This window comes from Andrena cerasifolii, chromosome 3 (assembly GCF_050908995.1).
Source record: "Andrena cerasifolii isolate SP2316 chromosome 3, iyAndCera1_principal, whole genome shotgun sequence".
Classification (NCBI taxonomy): domain Eukaryota; kingdom Metazoa; phylum Arthropoda; class Insecta; order Hymenoptera; family Andrenidae; genus Andrena; species Andrena cerasifolii.
Genome location: NC_135120.1, coordinates 10,084,827 through 10,102,596, shown reverse-complemented (window position 1 = coordinate 10,102,596; position 17,770 = coordinate 10,084,827). Strand labels below are relative to the sequence as shown.

General features: G+C 45.7%; 2 protein-coding genes across 3 annotated transcripts in view; both read right to left on the bottom strand.

Annotated features, from left to right (window-relative positions):
* The window catches only part of Dopecr (G-protein coupled receptor DopEcR), a 58,651-nt gene that overhangs the window by 13,880 nt on the left and 27,001 nt on the right, over nt 1-17,770 (bottom strand). The window lies entirely within an intron of this gene.
* Nucleotides 2,707-14,116, bottom strand: LOC143366904 (uncharacterized). Of its 2 annotated transcripts, XM_076808354.1 has the most exons (3): nt 12,951-14,116; nt 8,137-8,244; nt 2,707-5,925 (listed from the first exon to the last, which is right to left on the bottom strand). In XM_076808354.1, the coding sequence occupies exons 2-3, from the start codon at nt 8,197-8,199 to the stop codon at nt 5,497-5,499; spliced, it is 492 nt and encodes a 163-aa protein (XP_076664469.1). In that variant the 5' UTR covers nt 8,200-8,244; nt 12,951-14,116; the 3' UTR covers nt 2,707-5,496. The 2 variants fall into 2 exon arrangements, with proteins under 2 accessions (XP_076664469.1, XP_076664468.1); XM_076808353.1 differs by lacking the exon at nt 12,951-14,116 and having other exon boundaries at nt 8,137-8,377.

Genomic DNA, 17,770 nt, shown 5'->3' with positions numbered 1-17,770 from the left:
GCATCTCTGGGCTGACACATAACTATCCACGGATTCTAGGAACACGACCTAGAGGAAATTATAATGGAGCCACTATTTAAGCAATTTCAAACCATTAAGGTTAAATTCTCCAATTTTGTGCTCCTCGATCTTCTCCTCGTCTATTTAGATAACGTTTAACATTTGATTATAGCACTGGTTGGCATAGTAAACCTGATATTCAATGGTCTGAATTTAATTCAGGGGGAACACCACTGTGACGGCTGCAAAAGTAGGTAAGCCATTTTTAAGATTTTTTTCAGGAATAATTTACAGTTTTCATATAAAATTTGTATTACCTAGTTTTAGTACAACGTCTTAAGAGACTATAAAAAAAATAAATAGGAAAGCATGCATAAATTTTAATATATTAATTAATCTTCTAGACCCTCCACGCACGCTAGTCGAATGTGTAACTATGGAACAGCAGGCTCGAAATTAATTTTTTTTTTATAAACTATATGAGTGTAGTTTCCGTTGCATGTACCGATTTCTTAAATAAATTGTTTCTGTAAAAATGGTGCGCCTTAGAAGAAAAGTGTTGAACATCCGCGAATAAGATGGACAGTTTTCCGAGTGTATTTCAAAAAATTTGTTTTCAATAAAAAAATCCGTACGTGCAACGGAAACTACACTCATATAGTTTATAAAAAAAACTAATTTCAAGCCTGCTGTTCCATAGTTACACATTCGACTAGCGCGCGTGGAGGGTCTACAAGATTAATTAATATATTAAAATTTATGCATGTTTTCCTATTTATTTTTTTTGTACAGTCTCTTAAGACGTTGTACTAAAGCTAGGTGATAAAAATTTTATATGAAAACTGTAAATTATTCCTGAAAGAAAATTCTTAAAAATGGCTTACTTTTCCGGCCGTCACAGAGCTGTGAATTATGGTTGTTGACGTCAAACCTGCGAATGCCGTTTAAAAGTGGAAGAACGCGTAAGCCGTCGCGTAAATTCAATTTCCCTGTAGCCACCTTAGGAAGCGTCTTTTAAACAGGCATTTTGCAAATCTGATTGAAAATTCGCCGCGCGATGGCGACCTCGACGAAGGTTCTCCTCAGCGTTCATCGCCAGGCATAAATAACTGATGCGAAACACGCGAGCGAGAGCCGATGATAAAGCGAAACCACTTTGTAAGATGCGCTTCGCCGCGATAAGAGGAACGCGAGGAACGTGTAGCTGCGCAGATATGCTGATTCAATTATTTCTGTCATGTCGCCAGCCACCCACGTGGACCAAACCGTTTTCGGCACATTTTTATCTTCCCCACGTTCGTGCCCGTTTCTTAGCCGAGGCTCCATTAACATTCTTTTACGCGATGTGTCCATCTATCATCATAAATTCACACAGTTATCCAGACGAATCGCTACACAGATTGATGAATTCTGTTCACAATCGTGAATTAAAAGATTTTCGAAAATTCTGTGTATTCAAACAGGCGTTGGATTCTTTTCTCGCCCACGAGAAGGTGTCCGATGAGTTTTCATTTCAATTCAAAGTATATCGATCACTTCGAAATGTTAAACAAATTTGCATTGTCTTCTATATTTCTGATTCGAATTGAGAAGAACTTGCTTTTTTTTTTAAAATTGCTCCTTCCGTATTTGAGACATCCTGTACGTTCCCCCGCCGTCCCTCTAATCGCGTTAGACGCGATAGTTGAAAGTGAATACATCAGGGCGTCGTTATGTAAAATAAAAGTGTTAAGAGGGAATCACTTTCCGATGAATCAACATTATTTCGCCGATATAGAATGCGTCCACGACGTGAAATTGGCGATCACGTAATTCAGTATAGGCAAGGTCTTGCCTGTGACCTTACCGAAGCCCCATCCCCCAGCATAGTCGTTCTATTCAAATCAGATAGGACCTCCTTTCATCCACTCACGTTAGACAGGCTAATTAAGTCTTCCTCGGCGCTATTTTCGTACACTCTTGATTAAAAAACAGGAAATTCACGTCCACGTTTCGCGGTGCCTTCGGCGGCGCTGCGACAGAGATCGATCCATTTGCGTCGCGCGAAAATTTTAATCGGGACCCTAGAGCTTAATTGCTTAATTCGATTTAGCGACAAAACGATGTCTAAGCTCGTCAGCAAATTAACGACGTCTTTGTTGCAAGATCATCTGTGTGGCGTCAAATTATCTACTACTAGAACAGAGTTTAGAATGTGTCCTACAATTGGACGTGAACGGTAGTTCGCGTTATAGAACAGCACCAGCGAAATTTTTCAGTAAACTTGTTTCTAACGTATAGTAATCACACTAGTTTACAAAATAAAAAAAAAATGCGCAGCAGATGCCACTATTTTTTTTCTTATGTAAAATGGCCCACTGATTCCGAAAATAAAGTCGAAAAAATTTTCTATGAATAGGTTTTCGAGATATCGACAGATGAACTTTTTATGTGTCTGTCAAAAAGGTGGTCCCACTTAATTGCGAATATCTCTTTTCGCGAATGACCGATATGGTCGAAAATTATATCAAATTAAAGATAATCGAATCGCCAATAAATGTGCCTGAAAAAATTTTCAAATCGGTTCAGTAGTTCGGGTGAAATCGATAGAAATATGTGAGAAAAGTCATTTCTTCCGACCGCAATTGAAATCTACAATTCATTTAATCATCTGGGAAAATCGAAATTGCAAAAATGGGCACAGTTTCTTATTTCTTACTGCGAGTGTGCGCTGTTGCGAAGAAAACAAGGTGCTATTGAAGAAAATCTATGGATAAATACCGAAGCTAGAGACAATTGTGTGAAAAACTAAAATTTCACTTTTTCTCGGTTTTTGTGTTTTCGCTGGAACGATTTTAATGAAAGTTAATAGAATATGGTGGTCCAGCTTGGTGCATTCACGATGCAACGACTCCTCGAACGAATGTATACATCGTGCTATCGGTCCATTTTTGTAACAGCCTCTATATTGCACGTCCACACCGCGAATTGGGCTATTGTCGAGCCGCAGACTTCTATTTATAATTAATTTAACGGCTTCGAGAAGCCCAACAGCGTCTATTTATAATTTCGTATGTGGCGATCGACAACGCGGTTAAGGGTCTCGGTTCCAGAGAGACACCGTGGAAGTCAGTAGGGTGGATGCGTCAGGCTTCTCTGACTGACGCAGAGGAGCATCGAGTCATTAAATTTGGTACGGTTGCGTTGCATTCTGAATTGCGACGTGTACACATCCGATACGTTCGCTCATTCTGAAACCACGGCCATTGTGCCGCCTCAAATTGGCACATCTCTGATTAGAAACTTGCGCGACTGTTCATTGTTCCGCGGACTGTGGCAACGTACGTGATGATACCACGCCCGGTAGGACGATTTACAGGAAAGTTTGCGCGCCGAACTGATTAGTCGAAGGAGGCTATTGCCCAGTCTGCGTTACACATTTATCGCCCCCTTTAAAAATAACGAAAGGGATCCATTCAAAGCCCTTTAACATCGAGGAGCCCAATCCTTTCATCGATCAGAGGCAAGGCAAATTAGCATTTAATTTTGCATGTGATTATGAGATCAGTTTTAAAAAGTCCTTCCAACTCTATCAAACGCCATAAGCCTGTCGCCACAGCTTAGCTACCCCAAAGTCGAAATTCTCGAAAGCTTCTACTTGTAAAATTGATTTTGCAAGAGTTACGACCCTCTCTGATGCAAGTATCACTGACGAACAGGATCCATAAAGCCTAAAGGGACCCAGAACGACCGGACCACGAATGGCAGCGTAAGATGCAAACCATACAGTGGGGTTTATCATACGGTACACCCTTATGGGTGTCCTAAACCGTCTAAACGCACCGAACGCTTATTGATCTGCTCCCACATGAGAGGAGAGGAGAGAGACCAGGAGTCCAAAACGACGCTCGTGGTAGTCGTGGATAGTGGATGCGATGGTGACCCCGGCGAAGGTCTTCGTCGGACGACCTCGACACTCGAAAGTGGGCCGAGGACTTCAGGAAGAACCAAGAAGACTAATAGTCGCGCTCCTTGCCGAAACGTTTCGGCTCTTTGACGTAAAAACGCATCTCGGTTCGATAAAGCACAGTGTTCTTTGTGAACGTTGCGCGCGGTGCAGAAATTGGAACTAAAATTCTGGCTGTCCACCGAATCGAAAGAAGTCAAAAAAGGGACATTTGATATTTGTTAGCCCTTTCACGTGACCATGGGAGTATTTTTTTTTTATAAAAGGGAGCATCTAGTTTGCAGATGACAGAACTGCTTCTACGGATTGTAATCAGTAGAATATTTGACTGAAGGAAGTTCTCAATTCCGATTCATCGCTGGCAACTGGGAATGGATCGCTGCGAAAATTACCATACATACGTCAGAATGCGAGCTCATTCTTCTAACGATTTTTCCAATCGCCTCTGTGACCCTTTTCTCCTCTCATGCAAATAACATATGCCCTTGTGTTCGCATCGAGCTTCAGGCGATACTTCCACCTGGATTTCCTCGAAACACCGTTTATGGACCACAACGCTGATTACGTGAAAGGGTTTCGGTCGCGGGAATTTTTCTAACTACGTAACGAGATCCACAAAAGTTTTGTCCTTCAAACTTCCACCAATAGAATACTCTATAACATCCCCGACTGCTGCAGTCTCCAATTCATTTATTCGCCGCAACAACATCATTTCAACCAACGTCACGTTCGTTCCCCCACTCGCAGGAATCCCAAACGATAGTTTTCAAAGACGACGCGAATAACCATGGTTGCCACGACCTAGGGTTGCCACCTTCTTCACAGGGAAATAACGTAAACTTGCTTTAGTGCGATATAAAAAAAAAGTACACCCGAAAAAGCTAAAAGTACATTTTAATCTTGTTAGATTTTATTTCTTCCAAACATATTTTGAATTGCTTTGAGCATTACAGAGCAACTTTCTATCGTTTTTAAATAACTCAATGGCATTATTGCACTCGATATTCGTATTAAAATATATAAATAATTCGTTCTTTATTAAATTAGGAGGAGCCTTGTTTCTCTCATCCCGCCACTTCGCATTCAGGGCAAAGAAAACTTGCTCAGTAAATGCTGAGGTGGCAGGAACAGACAGAGGATAAGAAATTACTGTGAGATGATCATTGTTTGTGTACGTTTGGGAAGTGCGTAAAATAATATTGTGGTACGTTTCGCGTAATATCATTTCGTGAAATAAAGTATTTTCTCATACTTTATTGTTATTGAAAATCGTAGAGTACATTTACGTATGATAACGTGGGATACTTTATTTTAAAGTACCTGTGGCAACCCTACCGCGACCACCCATTAGCGAACCACCGGACAAAAACGCAGGTTCCTTTGTGAAAATGATTTTAATGTAACAAACCGAGATGGCGTTTCGTACATGCAGGTGCGATTTTCCGCCGAACATCGGTGCACGGAGGAACCAGGACCACGATCAAAAGCGCGAGGACAATGGACAAACGAATGACAGGGGATGATGGAACGATCACGACACGATGCTTTCTCTAGCTGTTGTCCGCCTGTGTGACGGGCTTGCCCGGATATTTCCCGTAAACTTTCCCACTTCTGGTTACTTTGTAGTGAATTTGCTGGGACTGAATCGTGGCCGTGGAGCAGGTCACATGCGGCCCGTCACCTGTGCAGAATCGCTTCACCTTCGTCCTGATACCCGCGTGCTTGTGCTTCCGCAGCAATATCGGATTTTCCAGTTTCAGGCGCTGCTGTTGCTTCGCCAGTGACGCCGTCGACGAGGCCTTCGACGTGGTCGACGGTAACAGGTGGCGTTTCTTCAGAAGACGAAGCGGCGACACGGCCAGGATCGCTTTGGTCACGCTACGCCTGCACCGCCAGAGGACCAGAGCCGTGGCGAACCACGCGAACCAGGGGCCAGCTCTTGGTCCCGGGGCTGGTTCCCTCGACCACAGAAACAGCATCTGACGGATGGAAAAAATTTCTCAGCTTTCACAGTTCACGTTACAGATGCACTTATGCAGCTGATGGTGTCCCACCCTGCTGAGTCAGGTCCACTTTAACCCTTTCGCTGGCAAGGCGAGATGTGGCTCCGTGTCTACTTCGTTCGCAGTCGAATAGACCACTTAACCGCTGGCAGATCCAAGCTGTATAAAGGGAGGGAGATTTTATAATCGTATGTTTGCTGTCTGCTCACGAGCTATTCCACGTCAAAACGGATAGGTGACAAATTTAGTTTCACCGATTCTCTTCAAAATTACAGCATTTGTCGATAACCTTGCAAAAGCAAAGTATACTTTAGTAAATTTATTTCAACGGCCTATGTCAAATAGTTTTCGAAATATTTAATGTTAAACTTCCGAAAATTCAAACAAAATCGGCTGACGCGTCATCGCTTAAACTGTAATATCTCGGTCATTTTTAAAGATAATGCCACCGTCTTGGGTTCATTTTAAAGCTGAAGGAATTCTTTCTCAAAACGTGTATAGAATATTTTGTTTATTGTTAATAAACTTAACAGTAATCGATGTCAAAGTTTCGATGCAGTTCCAAGCGGTGTGCACTATCGTAAGTTTTAGTTTTTTATTAACTGTTCCCAAAATTTCTCCATTTTTTTTAAAAAAGGCATTTATTAGTTGAAGACTTAACGAATCGAATGGTATTTTTTTCAAGCCGGACCGTGGGTGGGAACGACGTCAAATCGCGATTTAAAACTTTGACATCGATTACTGTTAAGTTTATTGACAATAAACAAAATATTCTATATACGTTTTGAGAAAGAATTCCTTCAGCTTTAAAATGAGCCCAAGACGGTGGCATTATCTTTAAAAATGACCGAGATATTACAGTTTAAGCGATGACGCGTCAGCCGATTTTGTTTGAATTTTCGAAAGTTTAACATTAAATATTTCGAAAACTATTTGACACAGGCCGTTGAAATTTAGTATACTTTTGCAAGGTTATCGACAAATGCTGTAATCTTGAAGAGAATCGGTGAAACTAAATTTTTCACCTATTCGTTTTGACGTGGAATAGCTCTTACGCCAGGCAAGTGGTGAGAATGGTCCCGCGAAAATCACACGCGTCAGCGAAAGAATTAAGTGTCTTTAGTGTGGTTCTGGAAAAATACGTAGTTAATATCGATACTGATTTGCTAATGCGGAATTCCGACTGGGATCGATCGAAGTCAGCTGCATTACGCTAATTTAATCGTCGCGTCGCGGATTCGATCCGAAGCTTTTATCAATCCCCTCGACTCTTCATCGAGCAGACAATGGGCGGAAAATGAAGACTGCAGAGTGTCCGATCGCGATATCGCCGTGGCGAAAAATCCTTTGCCAATTAAGAAGCAGGATTCGGGGTCGGGCGAGGGGCGTGCGCGGCGCTAATTGAAGTCGCATTCGAGCGGTAACGAAGCCAGGCGCTGCAGCACTGCAACAACCTATGGGGAACATTTGTCGTTGACGGCTCGCAATTTTTCGTTAATCAAATCGCCGTTGCGCCAGGAGGCGGCACAGCAATTAGCGACTAAATTGCAGCTGCAGGCGGAGGAGCGGTCATTTAAAACGACCCCCTTCTCGTCGAGTTAAACGAGACAGCCTGGCGAGTTTCGTTTCAATCAGTTCCCTCCGTTTCGTTCTCTGGTGAAGGAGAAAGAAACAAACATACATCCAATATTCGATTTGCTTGACACTCGATCGTTGCACGCAGGATCCATCTACCGTGCTTGCGGCGCCTCGCTACGCTTGCTTCGTCCGTTCCGCGGTGTCCTAGGGTAAGAGCTTGTAACCGAGGTGGGAGGATGAAGCGCGCAGAGATAGTCGAAGAAAGAGGAACTGAAGAGGGTTTGCGAGGTACACCGAGGGACACCGAGGGAGATCGATTCCGTGACCGTCGTGGTTTTCCAAGGCTGTCCAGCGCCCAGCACTAAATCCGCCATAATTCGTTTAGGGGTAGGCAGTATAGATCACGTAGCTAGGCCGCGCTACGACTTTTATGGCTCCCCGGCCGACCGAACGGCGTGAATATCTCCTTGTTGTCGTTGTCGCAGCCTTGATGGCCGCGTTGGCCGGTTCCCTTCTCTCCGCGGTTGACCCATTTGGCAGGGACAACCGCCACGGAGAATTCCGCATTAGCCCGTTCCGCGCAGCGCGTTTTTTACCGTTAAGACTGACCTTATAGATCCACTCGTTGGCGCGCTGCCTGAGACTCAGAGGTCGATCGACTGGCCGAAACATAGAATGGCCGTGAACGATGACTTACTGCCTGAACGGTAGTTGAACCTGCACGCAGAAGGGGTGAGAAACGATCGTGATCAATGCCCGAAGTGAAAAGGTCAGGGCGGGCTCGCGCGAAGCGTGGAAAACGATTACACGGCCGGGCGAGAACGTGTCGAGTTTCGGGAGGGGTGGTTCTCCGGCGAAGAACGGTGCAAGTGATTGCTATAGCTGGCCCGAGTTTAACTGATCGCTCAGGGCCACGTCTGTGGGAACGAATCGTGTCGAGAACGACTTCTACGGCAACCCCATTTCTTCAACCTTTAAGTTGCGCTACTTCGAATGTCAGGGGGTGCGTATCAAAGCTGGAAGCGCGCGTCACAAATTGACGATTAAATAAAAGAATTCCGGGTAAATAAGAAACGAGATGCTTCTATATTAAAAGGAGAGAAAAGTTCATCGGCAACAAGTATCGAGAAACGTAACAAACGCCCTCGGCCGCGGCGGTAAGACAGCAAATTGACTTCCTGAACCGCAAGCAACTCAATCCCGAATGGATAAAGCGACAATGGGGAAGCTTCGTTCCGTTGTCGAGCTACAAACGGAATGCTAGATGGGAAGCGTAATTTATTGAAGAGCGCACCGCCCGACTCCAGCCGCGAAAACGCGGTGGGACAAGGGTGAGACATCGTGGCTCGCGGCGACGCTTCGGAAACTATTATTTAAGCTGCTTAGCTGTCGATGCAACGGAACGTAATGCGGTGCATAGCTTGGGAGCCGGCGTGGCGCAGGCCAGCCACGCAGGAATGTAACCGGTCGATAGGAATTAATAATTTAGGCCGACTAACTGCGCCTAGAATCCGTGGCTGTCGTAGCCAAGTAGATAAGAACAAAGGGCAAGCCTTGCGAAAGGAGACGCGGGAACGTTAATGGCCTTTCCGCGCGAGGAGAGCTTGACAAATAGTGGCCGACGACGACGAAAGAGCGGCTGCGTTTCGTTACGTGGCCGCGGCAACGAGTTCGGCCTCCCGATGTAGGAAAAGGGCCGACCATAAAGAACCCTGGCGTTGCAAAGGACAGTTCCGATCGGTCTTTGGCGGGCAGCGATGTGTAAAACGTATCGCGGCCAGCTGGAAACGAACGATGGAAGGGAAGTGCCCGGAAGAAACATTCCCACTGATCGATCCATGGTCGTGTGATTAAGGGGTCATGCTCAGTCAGGAGGCCGACAAAAAGGGTGGTCTTTGGAAATTTTTTACTCAAAAGCTATAACACATTTCTCAAAAAATCTTTTTTCCTTTCAAGGATTGCATCTAGTACCGTGCATCGTAATTTTTTCATTTAAAAATATTTATCAATAACCAAGTTATTGTCCATCACTCGAAGGTTCTCTAAAAATAAAGGCTTCTGCGGTGACCACTGCTGCTCGAAAGTCGATCATCTAAAATAAAAAATTCAAAAGAATTTACTTATTATATTATATTATCTAGTATTTGAACGAAGGATCTTTTTATCCGATGCTTAGTTTTCTTGTAATCGACGAAAATCAGGCACGATTTATGATAAAAATTGAAACTTTTACTTTAAACATCAGCCATTTTCACCCAAATCAATATTTCGAAAAATCCTTCGTTCAAGTACTAGATTATATAATATAATAAGTAAATTCTTTTGAATTTTTTATTTTAGATGATCGACTTTCGAGCAGCAGTGGTCACCGCAGAAGCCTTTATTTTTAGAGAACCTTCGAGTGATGGACAATAACTTAGTTATTGCTAAATATTTTTAAATAAAAAAATTACAATGCACGGTACTAGATGCAATCCTCAAAAGGAAAAAAGATTTTTTGAGAAATGTGTTACAGCTTTTGAGTAAAAAATTTCCAAAGACCACCCTTTTTTCGGCCTCCTGACTGAGCATGACCCCTTAAATGGTCCAATAACCTGACCGCTTTACAGAATATTCCTAAGTTTCCAATATATTTCAAATGTTGTCTTGCTATAATTGTGCAAGAATACTCGAAAGAGTACGCGGCACGAACTATGAAGCTATAAAGCACAGAGGCCAAGCACAAAGGAGGAACCTATTCCGAAATGAATTCCACTGGAGATCATAAATGTCTCTGTTCCCAACGTTTATCTGGTTTTCCTCGAGGACTTTGTCGAGTTCTGTCGCGAATGGCGGCGTATAGAACGACGGTTCCGGAGCCGCGGTGAAAAAAGGTCACCCGACCGGGAGTCGAGCCTGGACACCTTCCATCCTCGAGGACGGAAGATTTCATATCGGATCGGACCGGCGGGAAAGCTGAAAATACAGGGAGGTCAAGTAGCAGCGGGTAGATACATTTCAGATAACAGAGGCGGCCGGATGTCAAGGCGACCGTGACACGGTGAGACGCGTCTCGATAAGGGCGGGCAGAAAACTACGGCGCACGGTCGATGAATCGCGGGGAAACGTCTTGAAGCTTCCTTGATCGGCTGATATATCGCGACCGCGCTTCTGTACAGATCGCCTCGGCGCCGTAAGAGACACCTTAAATGGCACAGAGACGCGTCACGCCGCGGCACGGCTCTTTAAACGATAACAAATTACGCGCGTAAATATGGTATCCTATTAAGATACATCAGTGTCGACTGTTTCACCATCACCGCGGCCGCTTTCAACGTTCCGCGGCGAGGACGCGGAAACGCCGCGAGCGTGTTCAGGAATCTGGCTTGCGTTTTATTACGCGTTATATTCTATTTGCCGCGTTCGCGACAAAGCGAACGGGACTGCGGACGATCATTCGGGGCCTTTGTGTCGTTTGTGGAAAACGAAGTGGCCCGACAGTTTATGAATATATGAAATAAGGGGGTGAGACTACTGGAACAGCGAAAACTGCGAGGCATGAATTCAAACGATTTTATCTCGAAAAGTCCTCGGATAAATTGTGGTTCGTACCAAAGCAGTGTATGCGAAAATACCTTTATGGCCATTTTAGCGCCGCGAAATATGTAGATCGTAGCGTGAACGCTCATTTACGGAGATGCTAGTAATGTCCGATGCCCATGCATCACTTACATGTTAAACGAAGTTTAGTATACGGAGGCACCTATGCAGCATGGAGCACTTTATCGAGAAATTGAGTTATATTGTTGGGCAACTGAACTTTACGTGTACGGGCAACCACTTCGAGGAACCGTTTCGCGTTCAACCCCCGCGACCGCCCCTTTTGCTCCTATCATATCCCTGCAAGTGACATGCACTCCCCTAAAGTTGCTTTACTATGTATCTGCTTAAATATTTCGAACCAAGGCCGCTGCTCGATCAAAGCTGTAAAACTGTGTCACGGATGTGCCACGGCAACCCGACCATTTTTACTCGTTTTTTTCATCTGTGTCTTGAAACTTTTTACCTGCGGCTATGCCTTTCACGCTCTTTGGGGAACGGTGCACAGTGGTTCCAAAGTGACTTTTTGCGGACAAAATTCCGTATTTCCGTCAATTCTCAACCGATTTTTGATTTATTTGGCTCATTTTGCAGGGGATTAAATTTGCTATAATGTAACACAGTAGTTTTCCAAAAATTTCTTTAGGGATTAAAAAAAAACAAATTCTGAACTCTTGGTTCCGAATCAACGAGTTTATTAACCAGTTTTTTCATATAACATTAAAACGAGATAAAATAAAAGAAATATAAATTAAACAATTCAAAATCGAAAATAAAGGATCCGATGTTATTAATAAATTATGCATTATATCCTCATTTGTCGAAAACCTCGAACTTTTCCTGGTATTAAATTGTCGGAATCTTTTAAAATCTTTGTTCCTAGATTCCTGGGCTTCTTCCGACATCTGACCAAAATGATATTATAGCAAATTTAATCCCCTACAAAATGAGCCAAAGAAATAAAAAATCGGTTAACAATTGACGGAAAGACGGAATTTTTTCCGCAAAAAGTCACTTTGGAACCACTGTGCGGTGGCGCGTAAATTCTACTTCTTGACGTTTCCTTTGGGGCGTGCCCGTATTTTATTGTGGCATACACTCCTTCCTATTCAATACATTGGGTCATGCAAAATGCTGTTAAGTTTCGACGTCCCTCCGGCGAGATCATGATTCGAAGCAAGCTCTTGTATAAACTTTGGGGTCACCTAACGTCCCACATTCTACGACGCAATGTTAAATGGAACGTGGAACAGGTACCATCTAATTCCATCTTATTCACAGTACACGTCGTCCTTTATACTCGCATTGCAACTTCAATTCTCATCATGGAAGAGAAGAAGCTTCTGTATCAAAAGATCGTCTGCGACAGCTTCTGCAAGGGTACTGAAAATTTGTGTTATTAAGAGAGATCACTCATTTATCACTATGCTTTAGACACCATCAAATATTAGATGATCCCAAAGTTTCAGGTTACTAAAGCTTCCTCCAATACCATCTTCATATACACACAATATCCAGTTCAATGGGTATGAATTCCTCCCCAATAAATTCTTCGCAGCACCGTTTCAAAATTAACGCGAGAGGAGCATTTCCCCCCGAATGGACATGAAACTGCAGAGTCCGTATTTCATGAACGGAGACACGGAGCCTCGAGGGTCCACCGCGAACTCGACACGCTTCGCAAGAAGTCAAGGAAATGCCCATAAATTCATAAAGGAAACGGCGTATTTCATAATAACGGCGAGGTGAGCGGGGGAATACGAATGTTTCCGCGTGGAAGCAGGCCCGCGGATCAGCGGCACTTCCATCGCCCAACGTGACGGGCTGAAAAGATGTCGGTGTACCTGGACGTGTCTCGAGCCTCTCCAAACCTTCCACCTGGTCTCCCTTCTGGATCTCCACCGCGGTATTTCGCGTCCACTGCCGACGCAGCGGAGTACGTGCACGGCCGTGGTTCTCGTGGCGGCGGAATCGCGCGGAAACGGTGCCCCGTTCTGTGGCGTATGATCGCGTCACACGCCGATCCTAACCAAGCAGATCGTCGGAGACCTCGCCGCCCTCGCTGACGGAGACGCAGACGGCAGCGACGCGGCCACTTTTCATATCCTTGCCACCTGGAATTTCCCTCGACGACGATCGCCGCGAACGTGTACCGGGCACGCGGCCAGGCTCGCGGTTTTGCGCGCGGTTAGAAGAAAAAAGTCTCGTAGAAAAAGATTGTAGATAGGAGGTAGAAAAGGAGAGGGGCGGACGAAATGACATACGACGAGTGCCAGGGGGAGAAAGAATTTAGACAAAGGCTTGCGCTGACCGCGGCTGGCCCCTTGACGTTCGCCTCGATCCGAACGATCGATCGATCCTCGAAAGGCGTTCACACAGTCGCAGAGGGGATCAGTCGTTGTGATTATATGCTCTAAAGTCATAATGGGAGCGCGCATCGATCCGCGCGGCTTTCACGGCATTTATTAAACTTTACGAGCGCGGCTAACGTCTTAGGTCTGCTTTAGTGCCAGCCATAGCCGTTCTACACGTGTGCATAAGCGATTACACGCTGGGGATGGTTTGCTCGAAGGTGGACGTTTGAAGATTGCCGTAGGCACGCGAAATGGCAGGGAACGGGTGCCGGTGGAGCGACAGTTGTCATATCACAGAATTTTGTAAATGGTTCGTGCGCCTAACGGCCTAGGGCTGCCTTTTATTCAGACACTTAAATGGTTGTCGATACTCCGCCGATCCCTTTCGATCCAACGACACGCGACATCGCATGGGACAGGCACACGCGTGTTTCTATCACGGGAATGAAATGGTAATCGAATATTTACGCTGCAGGAATTATTTTTAACTCGCCCATCTGTGAAGGCTCGTTTCCACCGTGTTGCACCGCAGAACGCGATACGCTACACTAAAATCGACACCGGCAAAGAGCGCAAAAAGGGCAGCGACGTAGATCGACGTGACGTTGTGTCCACGAATTATTGGCGAGCAACACGAGAGCATGCTGATTCAAGGTTTCGACGTAATGCAAGCTTCGTCAGTGGCGGATTTAAGAAAAAAGGCCCAGGTGGCAAAAGGGGCCCATTTTTTCGGGAATATGAAGAGGTAGTTTACTAAAAACGGGCTTTAAAAAAAGTGTAATAGGACAGAAACAAAAAAGGGTTTGGATACCTATACCTAATAATTTTTTTTTTGAAAATGGGGCCCTGGGAAGGCCTTCTGGGCAGCTGCTCGTCAGCCGCCCTGTTAAATCCGCCACTGCTCCTCGTCTAACCGTGTCGGAAGGCGCGAGGAAAGTTTCGCACACCCTGGTGCACTTGGAAAGCGATCCTCTTGGCTGAGGATGGGTCAGCTCCTAGTCAACTACCTCTCGCTCCTTTCTAAACTCTCGTGCGCTCCCGTGACGTCAGTGGGATCGTGTCAGTAGGTCAGAACGGGGATACGTGGGGCGCTGGTGTGTGTGTTCACAGCGTGTACTGGATGTTCGCAAACTGCATTTCCTGCCCAAAACTTCCAGCAAGTACACACGGTTGCTCGACGCGTTACTTTCTGCTCGAGCTGTTTGAGTACCAGTCTGGTTCTGGAGTATGTAGCCAGCGAGACATTACGCGCAACGCTTCGTGAATCTCGAGCAAGCTACTTTCCTGGAGATGAGGATTTGGAGTCTCCACTGTCGATCCCCATTAGTATTCGGTCATTATTATCGCGTCTTTTGGATTTCAAGTCTTTCCTATCGATCTCCACTAATCCCGTGTCGTCAGCCTCGCGTTTTTAGAAATTTAGAATCGTCCCTGTCGCGTTTTATGCGCTAAAGGTCGCCTGTATTGGGTTCTTTTTATTGGGTGAATGGTATCGGAATTATCTGTTTCGCGTCCTACGGGTTCCATGTCACTTGTATCAGGAGTTCGAGATCGTCTGTATCGACGCAACGCGTGTCGTTGATGTAACGCGAACGAAAAATTATATTCGTCCGATTAACTCCTTTACGCGTCGCTCACCGGACGCAACGTTTTCTCCAAGATAAAGGTTAAAGTTAATGGAGTCTTTGCGGCCACGGCAATCTACCGTGGTCATTAATTTCTTCCGCAACATTAGCCCCTTATGCAAGACAAATTTTTCTATAGTCTGTGTTTATAGGTATACATTCTGTGTGACGACGTTAACGTGCCTTTGATCAGGGTTCTTCTCCCCTGAGCTCTTCGCAATAAAGTCGTCTAAAGATCGCGCGGAACAGTCTCCACGGCCGCCAACTCGCTCCTCTGTGATAATCCAGCTTTCGTCGCACTTTTAATTACTTAAAACCCAAGGAAGAATTTAATTGTTTGCTTACACTAGCAAGCAAGCCCCCCCCTCCCTCTCGGAACGAGTCCCTCCGCAGATTTCACTCGTCTTAAAAGCCCATTTCAGAGTTAACGACGCTGTTAGTCGACGGAAGTAACGTGGCACGTTTTCAGCGGGACACGCGAATACGGCCGTCACAAATGCGAATGAAACAGTTTGGCAATGGAGTCGGTGCTTGGAAATGTAGATATTATTTCTGCAAGAGAGTTTCCGACGCGATAAACTGCTTGCAACCAAAACGATTATGCACGTACTCCTTAAACTGTGCAATCGTGTTACAAATACGATGATCAAGGAAACATTCTTCGAAACAATCGATCAAGGTGTTTCCTAAGAGAAATCGTCTCCTAACACCAGAAAGAACCACACCCGACAGAAGCAAAATAGGCATCGTCGATTTCACCTTTCCAGGAAAGCCAATTTGCATCGCAGATTTATAGAAAGAACTCCGAAAGGTAGCACGCAGAGAATCCTCTTCGAAGTGTCCACCACAGATGAAAACATTAAGTCCGGGGCTCTGGAATGGGACTGTCGCAAGGTGGAATATTAGCCTGCCACGGTGATTTATCATCAGCTCTGCTTCTGGGTTTTGTGCCCCGTGCTCGTAATGGGCAATAACGCGGCGATGATGCGCGCAATTATCTCGCTGTTCTTCGTGCGCCGCTTCCGAAGACAACCTCCAGGGACCGAGCAAAAAGGCTGACAGACCTCGCTGCGGTCGCAGCACCACTGACCTTGGTCCCGTGCACGTCGCAGCCCACCCGATACAGAGATTGCTGTGGGATCACCTCCGAGTGCACATCCAATCCCAAACGCCCTGTTAAATTGCAGAGTTATCGTGGACCATTGCCGCAGCGTCGTTCAAGTGACTCGGTTTCGCCGAGGATACGAGTGTGTAAACTTTAACGTGACTTGCTCACTAATTTCTGGATCCCGCGGGTGTTTCTAATGTTTCCCATCGAGTAGGTATCTTCACGCATACGTGATATGATTGTTTTGGGATCTTCTAAGAACACTGGGCCCAGCACTCGCCCAGTCTGAACGCGTATTCTGATACTCGACCGAGTAGTCCGGCGGGCAAATCGGTGAAAATTTTCACTCGTCAGGTGTAAACCCAGCTGGATGCCATAACTCGTAAAGATACACGAAGAGAGTCACACTTTCGATATCAAATTTTTAACGGTCGCAAGGGATTGAGCTGGACTCAGAGCCCGGGCAGATTATTTTTCGGTCGGGGGAGCGTGGCGCGGTGGCCGGGAATTTTCGGCCAGAGCAACATTCCGATCGTTATACGCGCGGTCAACGTTGCACCGACATTGGACCAGTGCAGTGCTGCAATGCAGGTGGACCAGCCGGTGCAGTTGGAAGATGCGTAGGCAGTTGGAGGCTGGAGCCACCGTCCACCGCAAAATCTCCCGCTGCACCCGCAGATGTTATCATGCGCCGCAAGAGATCTACGATTCTCTCTCCCTTTGGGAGCAGGCTCCGTCGAGGCTGTGCTCGCAAGAAATCATTCCGCCGGCTTGGAATAGGAGGAGGCTAGTGGAACAAGCGGATGGACAATGCGACAAGGGGGAGAACGTGGATAAGAGGGGACAGAGGACGTTCCGCAACCCTTCTGCCTGGTGGCTCGCCGACACGGGGCGCTGGAATATTTTTCTGACAGCGAATACCTCATCGTGACAAATGGAATGGCCGCGCGGACGCTGGAGGTAGGCCGTTTGATAGCCTCTGCTCGTTTTTCTAATCCGCTTTTTGTAGCGTATCACTTCGGACGTGGCAGGCATCGGCTCGAAACGGGGCCCGGAGTTGGATTGCAGCGTGGGCCCGCTACTGGGAATCAACTTAACAGGCTTATTCCTATGGAACTGCTTTCGTTGTTTTGGGATCCTTGGTGTGGTGGAAGGATTCTATGCGATAGGGAGAGTGTTTGAATTCTGTCGGACGGTAATTTGGGGAAGTTCGCTGCGTAGTTCTGAGTATTGATCCTGGGCTAGAAACCTCTGCACTATATGAGAAGACTGTTATCTCTCACTTCACCACTCGAAACTATCGTGTTTTTGTGCCAGAATCATTTGGATAGTGCTGCATAGTGTTAAAATAATTGACGAGTGGAATCGTGATGTTTCGAATTCTTAGAACGATTTGTATGTTGTGTTTCTTCACACCGATAACTGTTTTATTCAGAGATTTAGAGAAGCAGACAAACCGAGGGAAGCATCTACTAGATACCACCGAATCCCACACATTTGCAAGGTAGATTTATGTGAAGCAGCGTGCTACCGGAAGGTTCCGGCACAAGGGCCGGGTGAAATTCGATTCAACGGTT

Bases quoted from the DNA above. Each gene is read 5' to 3' on its own strand.
- LOC143366904 (XM_076808354.1), bottom strand. From the start codon at position 8,199: ATGTTTCGGCCAGTCGATCGACCTCTGAGTCTCAGGCAGCGCGCCAAC. The intron at 5,926-8,136 runs GTCAGTCTTAAC...TCCATCCGTCAG, and splicing joins CCAACGAGTGGATCTATAAG to ATGCTGTTTCTGTGGTCGAG.